The sequence below is a fragment of the Mus pahari genome, chromosome 3, assembly GCF_900095145.1.
Source record: "Mus pahari chromosome 3, PAHARI_EIJ_v1.1, whole genome shotgun sequence".
In the NCBI taxonomy this organism is placed as follows: Eukaryota; Metazoa; Chordata; class Mammalia; order Rodentia; family Muridae; genus Mus; species Mus pahari.
The window spans coordinates 128,711,712-128,732,247 of NC_034592.1; the positions used below are offsets into that span (position 1 = coordinate 128,711,712).

At 47.4% G+C, this 20,536-nt stretch overlaps 1 protein-coding gene across 1 annotated transcript; it reads left to right on the forward strand.

The window, feature by feature from the left end:
* Positions 1–3,082: 3,082 nt before the first annotated feature.
* Positions 3,083–6,097, forward strand: Insm1 (INSM transcriptional repressor 1). Its single transcript, XM_021193090.1, has one exon. The coding sequence runs from the start codon at positions 3,346–3,348 to the stop codon at positions 4,903–4,905; it is 1,560 nt and encodes a 519-aa protein (XP_021048749.1). The 5' UTR covers positions 3,083–3,345; the 3' UTR covers positions 4,906–6,097.
* The last annotated feature ends 14,439 nt before the right edge of the window (positions 6,098–20,536 follow it).

Below are 20,536 nucleotides of genomic sequence, written 5' to 3' on the forward strand. Positions count from 1 at the left end.
CACACACACACACACACACACACACACACCTGGTGTCTCCAGAAACTCTTCCTGCACGGCAGGGGACTGAGACCCCCCGATTTGTGGGTCTCCTCCTTCTTGAGTGGTCAAAGCTGTTAGCACAGTTCTCAAGCCACGGCTAAATCCTCAGATTGTACTCAATACCTAGACACCCACGTTCTAGAAACTCTCAGCGGTCTCAACTTTTGGAGCAGTGCTGGTGGTCACAGTGTGTCCCAATGCTTGCCAGGACTGCAGCTGCATCCACAGGAATAGATGATGGGAGCGAGCACAACCGGCCTCCGGCTCTGCAGCCTTAGGAGCTGGTACCCACCTCCCGTTCAGCAAGGACAAGAATCGGAGAGGCCCGGGGGAGGGGGGCGCGTCCATGAAGGGAAAGGAGTCCACTTGGGACATTTGGGTGCCCAGCCTCCCACTGACTCCCGTTAAGGCCTCCTTAAAAGGAGGCAAAGTAACACTCAAGGTTTCTCCACCACTGGTCCCGCGTCCATTATTCTGAATCGCAGTGTGGAGATGCAGGCCGTGGGCCAGCTTTGCTCTTCTCTGGGGAAGACACGTAGCAGGAGTAGGTGTTCCGGTCCCTGCAGGCAGCCAAGTTCTGAGAAAATCCCACAGACCTACCACCGCTGGTGCTGCTGGACTGCACCCGCTCAAGGGTGGTTGGTGTGAGCACGTATCCGAATGCGCAGCCTAAGTGTTCCAGGACTTTCCAAGCTTCCATTTATCTTAACTGTACAGGCGTGGAAAATATCCACTGAATATCTGCATAGATTTTCCTGACTAAATCAAGAGCCCTGTTTGAATTCCCTCGAGCAAGGCTTCTTTTTTATTTTTATTTTTGTTGATCATATGCACTCCCACAAATCCAACACACATACACACCTTTACAGTTATTAGTGAGTTTTTCTGTTTGTTTGTTTGCTTGTAAGAACTCACTGGGCTAGGCGATGAACTCTTCCGGCAGCCTTTTGAATAAAGAGTGTTACACACGCAAGACTAAATATCCTGATGGGGGTAGCCCGTCGAGCCCCGCCCCATTATTCCACAACCCAGATGGGATTCGTGATTAGGAAATAAAATTGGCCAAAGCTGTCTCGGAATCTCCCTCTCTCTCCCTCTCTCTCCTAATTTCATCAGCAGTATTAATCAGCGCTCAAAAGAGCAAAGAAATAGCAGTTATTTTCAGATCGAAATATTCATGGATTGTAATTCATTTTAGGATTTCTAACTATAAAGACGAGCAACCATTACAACACTTTATATATTTTTCTCTCTTCAGTTGGTGGTTTTTAAAAAAAATCACAGATATAAAATCGTAAGATTTCTTTCCTCTGAGTTAACTCACCTTGACAACTGTCCCCATAACAATGTACTACTCAAGTGAATTCTGTTGAAAAAAAAAAACATTATTTAATTTCCAAGCCAGGGTATTTTCAGAGGGAAACCCCAAAACAATTAAATGCCTTCAGTAGAATTTGATCGTAAGTCAAACTCAGCAAAAATCTAGGATCACTTCAAGGGGAAAAAATGTTTCTCTCACTTTGAGTAAAGTGACATTTTCGCTATAGCTATGACATTTGATGAGTCTTGGCTATTTGTTCCCTGGTGACGGACTTCATAGGGATCTACTCCTTTCCCCAAGAAAAGAATCTTTTGTGTTTTCTCAGCCATGAGCAGGAAAGAGATCCCTAGACAAGTTGCCGGGTCTGGGTCCAAATCTGGCGTCGAGTGGTGTGTGTGTGTGTGTGTGTGTGTGTGTGTGTGTGTGTGTGTGTGTGCCAGGGGTGTCCTTCGTTGTTGTCTCTTGCCAGTGGCACGGGAGGAAGCGGCTGGTCCTCTCAGGCTGCAGGCTCCCTCTGAGGACAGATTGGCCACCCCCACCTCCCCCCACCCCCGGCAGCACGCGTCTCTTTTGCGTCCAGATTGGCCGCGACCCGCGCTCAATAGCGGGAGGTTAATTTCCTTCACAAAGGTGAAGGGGGCACGACTCGCCCCCCCCCCCCGCGCCCAGACAGGCGGTTGCTTTATTCCGCAGCTCCTTGATTGGAGCCCTTGATTTAGCATCTGATGTCAACCCGCAGACAAAATGCCCGCTCAGAATGAAAATGCATGAGGCTGCGCAGAGGGTGAAAACCAACTTCACCGTGCGTGGCCCGCTTGGGTCAACTCCACAGGCGTTGCCTATGCCCTGGACAGCGAGGAGGCTCCTGAAGCCTGGGTCCGACCCTGGCAAGGATGCCAATCACCGGGCTTCAGGCATATTAGGGAAAGGAACGTAACTTCAGATATTCAAGTTCCTTTTGGAAGCCAGCCAGCAGGCCAAGGTTGCAGCCCCGCATCCGCGGATGATCGAAAACGTGCTATGCCAACAGTTTCTCCAACTCGAGAGAAGCTTTCGAGGCCCGCCGGCAGGTTGAGCCTGTGAGCCCAGACCCGGCGCTCCGCCGAAACCCGCAGGCTCAATGTGTTTACTCTCCGAAGCCCGGGGTCCCGCGGCCAGGGCACGGACCGGCCACTGGCTGTCCGGACTTCAGTTGCTCGTTCCCCTTGCCGATAATTTTCCATACAGCGTGCGGGGTTCTCGCACCCTTCTCCCGCCGCAGCCGCGGCCCTCGGGTTGCCCCTGCCCCCACCCCATCAGCGCGCCCAATTTCCCCCTGGGCTCCGGCTCGCGGATTGAACCCTCCTGACATATTTGGGGCCATTCTTCTCCTTTGTTGCTATTTAGCTCGCGACCCGCGGGTAATCCCCGCGCGGGAGGGGGGCGCACATTGTCGTGCTGATGGACGGGCCCATTTGGCGGCTCCGCGCCCCCCGGAGGAGACACACAAAGCCCAGGCACGTGCGCCTCCCCATAGAGGAGCAGCAGACCGTGAAAGGAGGCGGGGCCGGGCGTGTGCCTGGGCCAGGCGGGGCGGCGGCGCCGGGCGCGGCGGGGCGGGGCGGCCGAGGGGCGCGCGCTGGGGCCCCGCGCCCTCAGGTACATCTGCCGCACCTACCGGGCGACCCTCGAGTCCCAGCCCCTTTTTTGCCGCTCCGTCGCCCTCCCGCCCTCGTTGGCGGAGGAGCTGCGGACGCTCTGATTGGCTCCGGGGGAAGCGGGAGGCGAGAACAATGGCCCCCTCCCCCCGTTAAAAGGGAGCGGCGTCCGGGCCCGGGGACAGGGACGCGTGTGCGGAGCGCAGAGCCGGGCCAGCAGCCGCGGGCACCACGCGAATCCCGAAGCCGCCGCGTGCAGGCGATGGGCTGGGGTCACTGAGGGACGCCAGGGCCAAGCACGGAGGTGGGACCCAACCAGTGCATCGCCCTTTTCACCGCGCCAACATGCCCCGCGGGTTTCTGGTGAAGCGCAGCAAGAAGTCCACGCCCGTGTCCTACCGGGTCCGCGGCGGCGAGGACAGTGACCGCGCGCTGCTGCTGTCACCCGGCTGCGGGGGCGCCCGCGCCGAACCCCCGGTGCCCAGCCCCGGGCCGCTGCCGCCACCTCCGCCGCCGGCGCTCGCGGAGCGCGCCCATGCTGCGCTCGTCGCCGCTCTCGCCTGCGCGCCAGGCCCTCCGCCACCCCCGCCAGGCCCGCGGGCCGCGCACTTCGGCAACCCCGAGGCTGCGCACCCGGCGCCTCTCTACAGTCCCACGCGGCCGGTGAGCCGCGAGCACGAGAAGCACAAGTACTTCGAGCGCAGCTTCAACCTGGGCTCGCCGGTGTCCGCCGAGTCCTTCCCCACGCCCGCCGCGCTGCTCGCAGGGGGAGGCGGCGGCGCCAACGGCGCTGGCGGCGGCGGCGGCGGCACCTGCGGCGGAGACACGCTGCTCTTCGCTCCCGCCGAGCTCAAGATGGGCACTGCGTTCTCTGCTGGCGCCGAGGCGGCCCGGGGTCCTGGGCCCGGTCCTCCACTGTCCCCTGCTGCGGCCCTGCGGCCCCCGGGCAAGCGACCCGCGCCCCCCGCCGCTGTCGCTACAGAGCCGCCCGCCAAGGCAGCCAAGGCCCCGAGCGCCAAAAAGCCGAAGGCCATCCGCAAGCTGCACTTCGAGGACGAGGTGACCACGTCGCCGGTGCTGGGGCTCAAGATCAAGGAGGGCCCGGTGGAGGCGCCCCGGGGCCGCGCGGGGGGCGCGACCCGACCCCTGGGCGAGTTCATCTGCCAGCTGTGCAAGGAGGAGTACGCTGACCCGTTCGCGCTGGCGCAGCACAAGTGCTCGCGCATCGTGCGCGTGGAGTACCGCTGCCCCGAGTGCGCCAAGGTCTTCAGCTGCCCCGCCAACCTGGCCTCGCATCGCCGCTGGCACAAACCACGGCCGGTGCCCGCTGCGGCCCGCGCGCCAGAGCCAGAAGCCGCCACCAGGGCAGAGGCACGCGAGGCGGCGGGCGGCGGCGGCAGCGATCGGGACACGCCGAGCCCTGGCGGCGTATCCGAGTCAGGCTCCGAGGACGGGCTCTACGAGTGCCACCACTGCGCCAAGAAGTTCCGTCGTCAGGCCTATCTGCGCAAGCACCTGCTGGCACATCACCAGGCGCTGCAGGCCAAAGGCGCGCCCCCGCCCCCGCCGCCGCCACCCCCCGCCGAGGACATCCTGGCTTTCTATGCGGGGCCCGACGAAAAGGCGCCCCAGGAGGCCTCGGGCGACGGCGAGGCGGCCGGCGTGCTGGGCCTGAGTGCGACCGCCGAGTGCCACCTGTGCCCAGTGTGCGGGGAGACCTTCCCCAGCAAGGGCGCCCAGGAGCGCCACCTGCGCCTGCTGCACGCTGCCCAGGTGTTCCCCTGCAAGTACTGCCCGGCCACCTTCTACAGCTCCCCGGGCCTGACCCGGCACATCAACAAGTGCCACCCGTCTGAGAATAGACAGGTGATCCTCCTTCAGGTGCCTGTGCGTCCAGCCTGCTAGAGTGTGCCCTCGGTCCGGGGGCCCCCAGAACTGTGCCTTCACTCGGAGACCCACAAAGAGAGAGCGCCCCCCATGCCTGATCTGGGGGTCCCCTACTCCCATTCCAGGGTGAAAGTGTCGTCTTCGCTTCTCTCGGTGGAGCATGACGGTAACCCTGGTCTTCTCGCTGTGACTCCTTTGGACCCCACCCACTTTGCGTTGTGCCCCCCCAACCCCCATGGCGCAACAGGAGTCTGTCTCTGTACAGGGGAGAAAAAAAATGCTGTATACGTTTGTCTCGTGGTTGGACGCCTCCTTTTGAGGGGCAAAGCTGTTTTTCTTGCTAGTATTCACTGTGTTCATGGTCTAGAAAATGCGGTTTGCTCTGCCTACCAATCTCTGCTCTCAATGTCTGTAGCGTACGGGTTGTTTTGGGTGAATCTTGAGGAATAAATGCCTTTATATTTCACAGGCTGTAAATTGAACTTCCCACACGATTAGCTTTATTATGGCTTGTGAACTGCTGGAGTCTGGCTTTACCTTTTTGTATGTGAACAAATCAAATTGCTTAAAAAAAGAGTTTTCTTTAGTATAGCCACAAATGCCTTGACCTGTTGTCTGTTGGGGATTGTTTTTTGGGGGTGGGAGGAGTTTTGACGAGATGCTGTAGTAACTGCCTCAGTATATCACGGAAGACTTTTGGTTTGATCATCTTTGTTGAGGTAGGGCTATTGAGTTCCTTTGACATGTATATGTTGATTTACGCACAATTGTTATTTATTCTTTATTTATTTATATTAATTATGAAGATTATGATATTATTTGATTGCAGATTTCTCTCTCTCTCTCCCCCTCTCTCTCTCTCTCTCTCCCTCTCTCTCTCTCTCTCTCTCTCCCTCTCTCTCTCTCTCAGCTTTCCCCTGCCACTTTTGACATTTCACTGTGCATTTTAGGAAAGAACCGTTTTTTCTAGAGGGGTCTGCTGAAAGTTTTAACTTTTCTATCTATCGAGGGAATTACAGACAACATACCATTTTATTCTGCTTGAGGGGCCCCAAGGCCCTTGTACAACCGACAGCTCTTACTTTTAAATGCAATCTCTTTTCTACATACATTATTTTCTTAATTGTTAGCTATTTATAGAAAGCTTCGATAGAACTGTTTCAACTGTATAAATATTTACTATTCAAATAAAATATTTTCAAAGTCAAAATATTGTGGTCTTATTTCAGCATCAAGTAGTTCCCTCCAAGGAGGATCTAAAATAGATTTTAAATGGTGTTTTTTAGTGGTTTCTCAAAAGCACCCTTCTTCCTATGGTTAGGAAAATTCCTCCCCTCTAACAAGAATTAGGGATTTTTCACAGCTGAACCTGTATGTCTTAGATTCTGCCCTTTCTGACAGAAATGTACTAGATAGTAAGCATCCTTTCAGCTGTGCCTAAGAAATCAAGAGAAATTGCCCTCTGCACAGCAGATACAGGGACACCACTTTTCTTTAGCATATTCTTCCACTGTCTGTAATTTGGTCATAGCCATTCCTCAAATATAGTGGGGGAGATTTTTAATTATTCTAAAGGGCCAAGTAAGAGAAGGCAGAAACTGTATATATGGATGTAACACAAGTTCAGCAACTGGGTTTGGAGAGAGGGCTCTAAAATAAGTTTCTAGTCAGGTGAGCCAACCACTGAGCGCAGGAGCAGGGGCGAGGGAGTGAACACCATCTGTTTGGGGTATTAAATTTAATAACAGGCAATTACAATGTTTTCCGTTATTTGTCACTCAGCTCTTTGAAGAAGGGTTCTGTTGATCACCCACAGTATTCTGGAAAGTGCGATTAAGGAGCAGAACCACACTGCACAAAACAGTGTGCTCTGGATTTTGTGTCGCTCTTCTGCTTTTTTTTTCCTCTCCAAAGAGAAACAAGAGATTTATGCTGATCTCCCTAGAAGAGCTCTGATGGGGCAGACAGGGAACAAGGAATTCAGACGGAAATATGGAGTCTATAAAGATTTTCCTTTGAACCACCCCATCCGAGCTACAGGGCAGTGTACTGATGTTCAGTGGCAGTAGAACAATTTTTTTTTTTTTTAACATGAAGTCTGACCCTGCTTGACAAGACCTGTTTCCGGGAACAGCAGTTGCCATCTGCGTTGGCCTCAACATTTTTGCCCTTGACCACAGGGTGTGAATTCACCAGTACTCATCTTTATACATGCAAATGTGACTTACTCTTTCACGTTCACTAGTGGTCCTCTGTCTACTGGGGAAATAATTCTAGTTGAACAGATAGATATATTACTTCTCCAAAAGAAAAGTCAAAATTTTATTTATGTGTGTGAGTTTCTAAATGAAGCTGCATAGTAAACAGATGTTTGAAATTGCCCCCCCCCAAGGTGTAGATGAAAAGCACTGGTGGACTAATTTCAAAAGAATTTAAGTTAGCATAATATTCTACCATAAGGAAGTCACCATTCCTCTCTTCAAGCTTCCTCGGATAGTGGAGAGTTTACCGTTCTTCACACTGATGCAAACGCTGCTGTGGGCTGGCTGTGTGTTCTGAGATCGCTCCAATATTGGGAGGTCATTAGTGGAAGCCGGTTCATGATCCCCCCCCCCCATACCACAATGAAGGATTGGTGGTGAGAGAATAAGGGGGTTAGACTAGGAACCTGGGTAAGGAGGGAGGAACCAAAAGAGGCTCTTTCCTCGCCGTTATCATTGTACTGAGGCCCAGGGCAGCATGCCTGTCATTCACGGGTTTTCCTTCTTTAAGGCTGGAAGAGTGAAAGCTCTAATAGGAACCTGAGCTGGAACACTGCTGGGAAAGTCGTGGAGGGGGGGCGGGAAAGGGGTTTGCGCCCAGGCTACGAGTCCTTCCTTCCTTCTTGGTAGCACCATGGACAGAGGAAATCACGCCTCTCAGTTGCCCAGAATGCAGGGCAGTTTCAGTCTAAAAGGAGGCTGGCTGGACTCAAGTCCTGCCAGTATAGCGATACATGAGGGCATGTTAAGTGTCTGGGTGCCCGCAGTTGGACAGGGCAATGCTGCAGTTGAATGTTGTCTGGCATGTCTTGGGGTAAGGCACAGCCAGAGAGGGCGCAACGCCTCTCATCTGCCTGTTTGCTCTGCAGGTCATACCAGGTACCCTGGTCCAGACAAAGCAGAAAGACCTCTTAATCCAAGAAAATAGATAATTCTGGAGGGATTTCTTCTTACAAAGAAGGATCCCTAGTGAGAGTCGTTCAGGCTCTGTAGCTTCAACATCACTTAGATTCCTCTAGGCTCTGAGTTAACCTGAGATAACCTTGGTGATAGGGTTGGAGTATATGCACCATGGGTAACTCAGGGGGCATTCCAGAGTCTGAGAGATAAAAGACAGAACAGACCCCAGAGGGGTCCGGTGTTTTTCACACAGGAGGCAATTTCTTTGTCCCAACTGTTGTTCCCCTGTGACATCTAGAATTTGCTATAAATCTGCCAGCCTGTGCCAGGCTTAGTTTGAACAAAAGTTGCTGTCTTCAAACAATTTCCTGGCAAGTATCATCTGTTAGCTTGTTACATGGCCAGGTTCAGATAGACTTTTTGACATCACAGCTAGAGGAAGCTGTAATGTTTGGTGGTTGAAGCTACAAGCTGTGGGGTTTTTCAAAAGAAAAAACAAAAGGAAACAGAACTGCAGAGAGAAACCCATGGGGTGAACTAACGACATGTAATGGCCCTGATTCTATCTGGTCAGCAGAATAGCATGGGGGCTTCAGACTTTAACCTTAACTCTGTGCTCTGGTGAGACAATTCAAAAATTAATAGATCGAAAAGTTAGAGAGAATGGGAGAGAGAAAGAAGTCAAATGGATCTGTGAGTATCATCTCCTATTTGAGATTGCTTGTCCCTTACTGTGGGGCCTGAAGCATACCATGGGAATGCTCACCGTGAAGGCTGGCAGCTCTCCACTCTCAAGTGATCAGGAGTCAGAACACGCACAACAGCAACAGGAGGAGTTCAGAAATGAGGGGACTCCCTCAAAGATGATGGCATGGCCCCAGGATGCAGCACACTGATCCAGGCTCTCTCAAAATGGAAGACCAGCTCAGCCTCTGCTGGGAGTCCTGGGTTCCTGCATCTCAGAGATCAACCTTCTCTGGCATCTGCCATTGAGTCAGGCAGAGTTCTCAGCAGAGTTCTCAGTTCTCTATGGCTCAGGTGACAGAGAAACCCTGCTTGCTGTGTGACTCTGGTGGGTAGAGGAATCTTTAAAAAGAAAGAAAGAAAGAAAGAAAGAAAGAAAGAAAGAAAGAAAGAAAGAAAGAAAGAAAGAAAGAAAGAAAGAAAGAAAAGAAAAGAAAAGAAAGAAAAAGAAAAACAAACAAACAAAAAAACCCCAAAACCTAGGAAGTCCTGTCTTCCTCAAAGGTTGTTAAGGAAATAGTAGCTCAGTAATTTTCAACCTCTTCACCCTGTACAACTGACTGCTGGTTTTGAATCACTGAAGCAACTGGCCAGACGAGGTTTTCTCAAGAGTGACAAGTCCTGTTTCTTTTGAACAAGTTCTTTCCGAGGAATCACAGGGTCCTGGAACTTGAAATTATACACAGTGCTGAAAGCAACAGAGTCTGGGGAAAGGTCCCAGCAAGGGACCCATGATAGACCTTTGGAATGAGGGGAGTTGATTTTGCATAGAGGTAAGAGCAAGAGAGGTCTGGCTTGCAGAGTTACCATCACAACTATTCTGGATGTTTTTTATTCTCCCAGTTTGGATTTTATTATCCTGGTAAAGGCTCTAGACTGATACACTTCTCCAAATCAGAGAACAAACTGAGCACACGATTTAAAGCCAGTTAGCATATTTTAACAAACCCAAACACTCACTCCTTCATCTCTTAAGCCCCAAGTGTCTGTCATCTTTTGTCTAACAGATACTTTTTTTGTGGGCACGGTGCCTGTGGAACATGGGACTGTCCAGGCTGTGCACACTCCCTCCTGTATGGTGAGCAGATGGGCTATAGGATGAACACATTTGCTCTTTGTCTTGTTTGAAGATTTCTGTGCTGTGTGGTCTCCCTGGTGGCATTTCCACACAAAGCATTAGTACTTCTGTTTTCAGTTTTGGATTTTTTTTCCCCCTTCTATTAACTCACTGCAATAAGGCCACACTAGAGGGACAAGCCATTCCAAGCTGTGATAAAACTTCTAGAATGTTCATGGCAGTAGGAGTACTCTCAAAAGCCTGACTGTGAAGAGCCTGTGTTTCAAACACATTGTAGTCAAACCGTGCCACACCAGCAATGCTTCTAAGAGGCTGTCTACATGGGTCTCATTCTCTACCACTGCATCTCTCTGATATCAGACACTCATGGGTCCTCCCATTTGGCTTGAGCCAGTAGACCAAGCACAGTGTAGCAGGGAGATGATACCGAAAACTTCGACCTTAATTCAGCCAATCTCCTCTTTCACTCATGAAAGAAGGCCTTTCATTGAGCACAACATCTGCTTTGTCTCTGCTACACAAGGTCAGAGCCCCAGTGCAAGGTCCTCCTTGCAAACAGCACAGCCAGATGACAGTCACACCTGAGGCTGGCAGAATGAGCAGAGTAAGCCAAGATGCTATTGTCTGTCGAACTTAATAGGGCACCAAGAAGGCACTAGTGCGTGGAGAGCAGAGTTCAGAGAAGGGCTCTTTTTACTGGAGAGAGAAAAATCAGGCTATGATTTCCTGAATACAAAGAACAGAAAGGATAGGAGACTCAGGTTAAAAGACATGTGTTCAGTTAGCTATTTAAAAGCTTGTACCATTAACTGATCTGTGGCTCTTTTTCTCTTGTTGTCTAGCAACTACACTATGTGAAACATATCATTACCATTCTAGAATATAGATGCAAAGAGGTTGTTACTAGTTTCCCAAAAACCAGAAGACTGGCTTCCACTTGATCTTATTATCTATTGCTCGTGTTCATCCCTCTCCATCACGGTTGCTTTAGGCAATGTAAAACTCATCCCCGCCTCCCACCAACCATCACGAAGCTAAGCAGAAGAACAGGTTATCCATTACCAGAAAGGTTTTCTTACTGACATAGTGATCTGACTTTATCAGGTGAAATTGCAACTTGTGTTTTCTTTAAAAGTAAAAACAAAGGCTTCATGTGTAGTTCAACACTTCAAGGAATTTGGGTAACTCGCTTATTAGCTTAAACGCTGACTTAAAAACAGAAGATTACTTTGAATTGGCATTTTCTTGCTTCAAAATTGTGTTAATTTAGTAGCAACAAAGATATTCTTGGCAATTGCTGATGCCTTTTAATTGTGCAAATATTTGGTCATTTAGGTGAGTGTCCAATAGAAAGGCTGCCAATCATTATTTTTAATAACAGCTTTCTGACCCAGCATATAAATTATGATGATGCTATGTGATAATGACTGTGCCCCAGAGTTCATATGATGGAAATGTAATACTAAGTTGGAAATGTAATATCTGAGTGTTTGGAGGTGGGCCCTCATGGGAGGCATTGAGGTCACAATGGCTCTGACATCATGGATGGATTAGTGTTAATGCAGGAAGTAAGATTGTTATAAAAGTGCCTTGTCACCAAGCATGGTGGCACATGCCTTTAATCCCAGCATTTGGGAGGAGGCAGGCAGATCTCTGAGTTTGAAGCCAGCTTGGTCTACAGAGCAAGTTCCAATATAGCCAGGGCGACACAGAGAAACCCTGTCTCAAAAACAAAACTAAACAAAACAACAACAAAAGTGCCTTGGTCTCATGCTCTTTCTTGCTGCCTCTCTATCTTCAGTAGAATGATATAGTAGGAATGCTCTTGGTATTCCCAAAGGAACAAGGACTTCTAGGATCCAGAATCTGTAAGACAATAAACATGTATTCACTATAAACAGACCAGCCTGTGGTATTTTGTCATAGCAGCGCAAAACCGATGAAGTCGATGAAGTCGGGGGAAACCACAATACACTGCTGTAGGCTCTTAATTTGTGTTGCTGACCACAGATCCACTGCATCAGCACCATGTGGGAGCCAGTCTGAAGAGCAGACAGAACTGCAGACCTCACCCTGGACTTGCTACCACATTAGAACCTAAATGTGAACAGGGTGCTAGGAAGCCCTTGCTGATGTTGATAGTGACGTCATGCTGGGTTTAGAGTGAATTGTTGCCCATGACCTGGTTATCCCAGTTTGGGTAAACAGTAGGTTTGAACTGAGAAGAGCTGGTGTCTTGAAATCTTTATCAGGGGCCACTAGCTCTAACTAATAATGCATCTGTAACCATATTTGCAGCTCAACTTCAGTGCAGCCTAGTCTGAGGCCTTCATGGGAGTGACTCACTGAGTTCTCACAAGTTCTCTACAAGGTTGCATTGATCTCTATCTATGGGACAGATGAGAACACAGGAGGCCCTACAAGAGACAGGCTCTTAGCTGACCATACTGTGCAGAGAGAAATCCGAGGTGACAGATGTTTTAGTATGGGAGAAATCATATGGATGGTGAACCGTATTCTGTCCTCTTGCCAAGGGACTGGGACATGCACAGTTCTAATCCCTAATCAGGTGTCAAATGACTTGTCTCCTGCCTAGGGAGAGAAAAGTTGTCTCCTATTTCAAACACAAGAGAAACTTCTTTCCAAAAGTCTTGTGAATGCAGGTATCTGACATTCACGAGACAAACAGATGCATTCAAAACTCCAAATGCAACAAAAGCTCTCGCACTTGTATAATCCCAAACTTGTAGATTCTGTCTTATTTTTGACTTTGCTTTAATAGGCTGCAGATGCAAAGCAGAAGAGAAATAGTGGCATTTCTAACCCACAGCACACTGGGCCGACCCCTCTGAGATGGCTTTCTATGCAACTTCTATCTGGCTCTTTACTTTCCATTTTGGTTCTAAAAGCATTTGGTGTGGAAATCACTCATTGCTATATACCTGCAGGCAAGTCACCAAGCCATTCCAGAACCATGACAACCAATGTGAATGAGGGCTGGGCTGGAAAAAAAAATCCCTAAGCCAAGCAGGTCTGAAGGGAGCAGAGTGATACAGACACATTTCTGTTCATCACATCTAAGCGAGTCCAGAGTCCGACACTCAAGATATAGAAACTTGGGTTGTTTCATAAAGGATTTTATATGTATCTCAGGCTGGCCTTGAACTCACAGAAATCCTCTTGCGTCAGCCTCTGAAGTCCTGGGGTTACAGTTTTATGCCACCACACCTGGCTAGAGACTTTAAAGAAAATATAGTGTGCCTGTCAGTTTGTTGTTGCTGTGACAAATATGTGAGAACAACTATTTGAAGGAAGTGAATGTTGTTTGGGATCATGACACCAGAGGTTACAGTCCACAAGGCAGATCATCATGGTTGATGGGAATAGTTGAACCACACTGCTCACCTGGGGTCTGGGGACCAAGCCTTTTCAACACAGCAGCCTATAGAAGACATTTTATATTCAAATCACTGATCAGAGTGTTTATCTAGTAGGCACGAGGCTTGGTATTTGATTTCCAGAAAATCTCCTCTCCCTACTCTCAACAATAATGAAACTTTAATCTTCAAGGAACATGCCACAACTGTAGTTTCTGAAATATTCCTTTCTCTTTCAATGTGAAGGACTTTACAAGTTCATAGATAAAGGAATGACTTTCTTTCCCTGCATGTTGTCCCTGATGAGCTTCTCATCATCTTGTCTCTATTGTGGCTTTAGGAAAATTATTAGTACTCTCTGATCATTTTATTATTGTCACCCTTGGATTAGGAATGTCTGACCTCTGATCAGATGAACCATGAGACATAGATGCACAAGAGGAATTCCAAGGAGGTGGCATCAAGTGCTGTTCATGTTAGGGAGAGACAGAAAGGGACTTTTCTCTCAGAGGTGGCCATCCTAAGGTTCAGTATCATGAAATGACCTGCCTGGTAAGACAATTTTAGTGTTCCTGAATATTTTAGCCCCCACATCTTACTATACGACTCCCCTAGACACAAGGTAACTAGGAGCCTTTAATTAAATGATGTCTCCAGTTCGGCTGGTCACATTGTATCCGTCTGTCTGTCACTAGGTACCTACCATGGATGCTGTTAAGATTAAATGAGTTGTCTACGGTTATATGCTGAACATGCCCAATCTTGTCTGATCTCAGAAGCTAAATGAGATTGGGCTTAGATAGTAATCTGATAAAAATCAAATTAGTTATTCAGGTCAAGTCCTAGCAAGAACTTAAGACTTTTGCTTTTTTCGAGTTTTATTTTTTGTTGTTGTTAATTAAAATTTCACATGATACTAATGCATTTGGTACAGGTAAAATACTTCTTCTTTACATGTGTCCCATTGTGAAATAAAGTCCACACAGTACTTCTCTCTATAAGACTGAATGGATCTCTGTGAATGCTTCCTTAAAATATAGGAGAAGTAACAACACTGGCTGCTAAGTGAGGTAAGGAATGGCCATGCATCTTCTGCCTCCGACTGTCTTGGTCTCAATTCCACACCATGAGAAAGTCCAAGACAGACTAAACTGGGATCCCAGTCAAGATTGAGAATCAACTGTGGGCATGGGAGGGAACAGATTCTTTCCACCCCTCATGACGTTTGCTTGAGAGAGTCCAGCTAAGAGCAGCCTAGACAGGCTTGCTCACTCCCTGGAACCTTGAAGGAGAAAAGTAACAGGATGGCTGCTCTTTGAAAATGCTGAGTTTTGGATACTCAAAGTATTCCTGGTACTCTCTGGCCTTTCAGAATGCTGAGCGTGAGCTTTTCTATTTGGTCATTACCTCAACCCCGTGTAGGAAGTATCATGCTCCATCATCACTTTGCGTGTGATGAGCATGATGTTGAACACTTCACACTAGATCATGTGAATTTTCTTCTAGATATAAACCAGAACTCAGGCCTCTGGGCCCCTAGTATGGTACCCTTTTCCTATGGTCTAGGTCCAGAGGATGAAGCTACATTATACCCCACCAGAGACTTGAACTATTGTTAGAACGTACTGCTGTGTGTAAATGTGTCCTCTACATTTTCTTGCATTCAGCTCCAAAACAACCAGTGCCCTAGTTTCTATGTTGTTATCCATCGGATTAAGTGTGCTTATATAGCTATGACCATGTAACAACAAATCATCCCAAAACTCAGTGGTTGAGAACAATAGCTGTTATTCATTACACCTAATTATTTATGTGGGCCAGGAATCAGGAAAAGCTGGGCATTGATGGCACATCTCTGCAATCCCAGTGCCCAGAGCTGCTGAGGCAGGAAGTTTTGTTCACAGTCAAGTCAACCTGGGTTATGTAGTTAAGACTGTTACAAACCAACAAATACAAGTAATTAAGTTGCACACTTGGTTGAGGGGCTGCATCCTGGAATATTACAGCTTTAGGGCTGGAGAGATGGCTCAGTGGTTTAGAACACTGGCTGCACTTCCAGAGGACCTGAATTCAGTTTCCAGCACCAACACAATAACTTACAAAGATCCATAACTCCAATTCTAGGGGTTCCAATGCCATTTTCTGACCTCCATGGGCACCAGGCATGCGATGCACAGATGTACATAATGACAAAACATTCATAAATATAACATAAAATAAATAAACCCATTTTTTTAATTAAGGGGAGGTAAGAAGTTACAGTTATCTGTCAAAGATATCTATTTTTGGGTGTAAGGCTGATGACGTTAAGGGGTGGTAGACTTCTGGCTTCCTCATATGGCTTCCAGTCTCCACAACACTGCTAGTGTGTCCTTATAGCATGGTAGCATTCCCAGAGCAAGCTACTCAAAAGGCCAAGAAGGAGACTGTAATGCCCTTGTCACCTTTCAATCTTGAAAGGCACAGAACTGTTATATCGGTCCCACAGATTAACGTTCCATCAGTGTGGGAATGACCACACAAGACAGACATCGCTCTCAGGAGATGATGACCCTTGGAGGTCACCTTATAGAGTGAGTACCACATTTAGTATGATTATTCTAAGGACAAGGAGATGGGGCAGAATGTTAGAGACTCAAGAGCTCAAGGCCATAGTGTTTGTTGTTTATAATAAAGGTTTAAGCTGGGTAGTGGTGCTGCATGTATTTAATCCTAGTACTTGGGAGGCTGAGGCAGTTGTATCTCTGTGTGTTTGAGGCCAGCCTGGTCAATAAAGTGAGTTCTAGGACATTCAGGGCTACACAGAGAAATCCTATCTCAGAGGAAAAAAGAAGAGGTTGGAATGGAGGTGTATTTTGATGCATAATGTTACTATCTTCATAAAGTTCTTGAAAATGAGCAGATGTTGGCTTGTAACAGTCTTAACTACATAGCTAGGTTCACTTGACTGTGAACTCAAAATCCTCCTGCCTCAGCAACTCTGAGTACTAGGATGTTGCCATGGAATTATGGGGTATAGGGTAGACAAACCAAACCTGAGGCCTCACTTTCTTTGGTCAGCAAACCCCAACCCTAACATAATGGCTGAAAAGTTTTCTGTAAAGTGTCTTGCCTTTACATTTTCCCCCTAAAGTTGATGGGTAATATGAATTCTCTTGTACAGACATGGAAAGTTATAAGTCCTTACTTCACTTTAAAAATATAACCACTAAATTGGTTTTATATAATTTAAAAATGATCAACTAGTCTGCCAGGGATAAAATAATGGTCTTAGCTTGAGATGTTATGGCTTGAATATGAACCACGCCATCTGTGTGTTTGGTTTCTTTAGAAGTGACTGGGTCCTGAGTATTCTGACCTTGTTCTCCAGTGTGAGCCTGCTTCCTGGCTTATGGATAGTGGCTGTTCTCTTACCCTTTACAAAGTTCTTCTTGCTTTTCTCCCTCATTCTCTGCAGAATGTGAGATCACACCTAGGGCCTTGGCATAAAGTACTTCCTACAGTAGACTCATCCCACCATGGGAGCCCCACTCACCCTCATTAATTCATCCAAATCTATGAACCTTCCTAGATTCTGCCTCCAGATTCCATGACAATGGAGGTTATGATTTTAATGCATGAACCTGGGGGTTGAACATGAAGTCTGTAATAATTATGTATACTCTAACCAATGTGTTACTTTCCAATACTGCAAGAAACTATCTGAGGCGGCCAAGCTTAAAACACACGTTTTCAGGCCGGGCCTAGTGGCTCACACCTTTTATCCTACACTTGTAAAGCAGAAGCAGGCAGATTTCTGTTACTGTTTGAGGCTAGCCTGGTCTTCATAGATAGTTTCTGGGCCAGCCAGAGCAACATAGATAGATTCTGTATCAAAACAAAACCACAAATGAACAAACCCAACGCACTGGTTTACTTTGGCTCATGATTTTCAAGGGTTTGGTCCAAGACTGGTAAACCTCATTGCCCTTGAGCTGTGGGGAGGCAGCTCGTCGTGATGAGAGCATGTGGAGAAACCCAAAGTCTCTCACCTCATGATGGGGAAGTGGGGGAAAAAGGAGGAGGAAAGAGATCATGGTCTCACAGTCGCCTTTGAGGACATGTATCCAGTGAGCTAAAACCTCCCCAGAAGCCTCACCTTAAAGCTTCAACCACAGCCTAACATCACCAGCTGGGAATCTAGCTTTTGACCCAAAAGCGTTTGCAACACATTCCAGATCCAAGCTGTAATATTGGCTTATTTCAGTTTTGGAAATTTATCCACAATATAATATATAATGGGTTTTTTTTTGTTGCTGTTTTTGTACAAAATAAAAGATGGCATTTTTGTGTGTTTGTGTGAATCTGGAGAGAAAGCTTTCAGAAAGAGTTTGTGTTTAGTAACCTATTTGACATTTTTCAGGGAGAGGGGAGTTGGGATGGAGCGAAAATAGGAGAAAATGTAGAGCGTATCCAGGGTATCCTGTATCCATACCATCCTTTCATTATGATCTCAGTGCTGTTAAGTGAACAAACGAATCTTCCTTGATTAAGAAGTCCCTCCTACTGCCATCGTCTTTGGCTTTTCCTGAAATTAAGGTGACAAAATGTTCCCGAAGAAAGCTAGTGTGGTCACCATTTCTGAGGTGCTTGGAGGACAGAATGGGTTGCCAGTGCTCAGGAGGAGAACTGGTGAGAAGTGTGCTGCAGAGCTGCTGTAGCTCCGAGGGAGGGAGGGAGGGGGCGTCTCACAGAGGCCCTCGGGTCCCACTTAGCCTGGCAGTGCTTCTTGGGGGAATATTGATCAAAAGTGCTCACCTCTATCGTCTGAGGAGCATAATGCAGTCTGTGAGTATTCATGGAAAAAAGCTTTTCTTGGCCAGGCTATTTTCTGAAGTCAAAAAGATCCTTTCAGGATCCGTAATAGCCATCTCTCCACACTTCACACCCTCAGTGAAAAGCACACTCCAATTTTCAGACCCTAGGACCCCACGCCAAGGAGGAGGCTGCCGAGCGGGACCTATTCATGTAAAATAGTCTGTCAAACTCAATGAGCATTTTGCCTGAGGGAGAGGGAGGGATACATGTTAGATTAAAAATTCCACCTGGATATACAGGAAACGACACCCTTGTCCCTGAGATCAATCCATGCATCTGTTCTTTCTTAAATGGAACTTTCAGTCATATACATAATATAGCCAGCTACGGAAGGCAGCATAGTAAATCAGTGATAGTAAATCTGTGTTTTTTTGTGTTTTTTTTTTTTTTATGTCTGACAAGTATTTTCTAGTTTCTCTGACTTTGGCAGAATTATATACATTATTTTTTAAAACTTACCTGTCTACCTATGTGCTCGTGCGTGCATGCGCGCACGTACACACACACACACACACACACACACACACACACGCATGCACGCACACCCTTCTCTCTCTAGTACTGAGGACCAAACCAGGGACCTCGTGCATGCTTGGCAAGTGTTCTATCACGTATAGCACAGTAACTTAAACCCTTACCTTTCTCATATTATCCAACTTAATGTAGGCTAATAGGGACTTATGCATTAAAGTATTTTTCTTGTAAAGTTCAAACCACAAAAGAAAGAAAGGAGGAAGGAAAGAAACAAAAACATGATACAATTTGAGCAAGTTCTTTTCAGTGACTCTCTAGCAGGGGTGTCATTTCCCATGGGTCTCTGCTGAGGTGTTGCTGGTCAGCTCCTTTGGAGCATAGGTGAAAACACCTTTGGGCAGGGAGTGTGCCATAAACACACATGGCCTTCCCCAGTCCGGCCATCAGCTATGCTGGAGAGACACTATAGCATGTGGACTCTACTTGCTGGTGGTCCCTGGGGTGTTCAAGAACCTTGGTGTGTCTTTACCATTGTTCCCTTGAATTCTTACCTGTAAATGCTCTTAGGAGGCAATCACAACTGTGATCGATCGAATGGTAGCAAGTACTAAACACCATGTGGCTTTCTGACTCCAGAAGGTGGGAATGAACTTCCAGGGTGTGGCTGACCTACCTGGGCATTGCAACAAGCCTGCCTTGATACCAGATCTTTCTTTTCAAAGTCTATTTTTTTTTCCAGTTAAGGCCTGTGCAATCTGTCTTTCCAGGAAAGTGCTATCCTGGTTTTTGAATTCCCAGTAGAGGTTGGTTCCAAGTGCTCTTTTTGTACATGACAGAGAGGTCATATTTCTGGTAAACCAGATCCTCCCAGTGCCAAAACCTTGCTGTGTTCAGTCTGGTTCTTAAGACAGTGACTCAAGGTGGTCTCAGATGTGGACTTAGGAACACCCTCAGAGTGGCCAAACTACAGGAGGCATGTGAAAACTACATTGTTCAAGAAACAAGTCTATGGACTAGTTAAGGACAGTTACTGGTGCTGACCGGAGGTGTCCCTAAGATGTGGGCACCTAGAGATAGCTCCTGGATAGAGGCCCAGTCAGGCTGTGTGTGAGAGCCAGTGAGGCAACATCTTCAGGTCTTGTTTTTTTGTGTGTGTGTTTTGTTTTGTGTGTGTTTTGTTTTTTTCTTTCTTTTCTTAAACAGCTGAGATGGATGGAGGACACGGTGGCTGTTCCCAGCTTGTAGACCAGGGTGTTAAGGAACCATATATGTAGAGAAGTACTTTCTGATCTTTTCTCACAACCCCCATGGGTTTTGTTTTGTTGAAAATAAAATGCAATTAAAACCGTATCCATTCATAGGAAGAAGAGCAAGTGAGAACAGTACTCCTTAATATAAATGTTTCTATTAAGTGTCCTTGGCTTAAATGACACACACACACAGAGCCACACACTGCATGTGTGCACAGAAGTAAACACTGTAAGTGTGGTTATCTTCTCACTAGGAAATATTCTATGAGAAAACAGGGAAGAAACAGGCTTTTATTTGCCCTGAAATACAACAAAACCAAACCCCGATGACTGCATTCTTCTAATAATGGTCCTTTCCATCGGAAGCTGGACTCTATGACATGGTCTGAGACTCCATGGGGGTGTTGATGAGGGTTTTTGAAGATGACTCAGTCTCTTAGAGGAAACATGATGCCTTAGAATCAACCAACCCCTTCCCATCTTTTTGCTATAAATAAAAAAGTAATCTTTATGAGACTAAATAGTGACAACAGCCTTCATTTCCATATCTGAACAGTATCCCAATGTGACCCCAGAGGAAAGCTCCCTGTGAATCCTGGAAGGCCATCTGCCAAGCTGAAAGGTTAGCAAGAGGGAGGGACTCAGCTCCAAGGAGCAGACATAGAGCGGTGGCCATCCATCTCCACAGACACATTCAGACTGCCTTCA

Excerpts from the sequence above, each read along its gene's own strand:
- Insm1 (XM_021193090.1), top strand. The coding sequence starts at position 3,346 with ATGCCCCGCGGGTTTCTGGTGAAGCGCAGCAAGAAGTCCACGCCCGTG.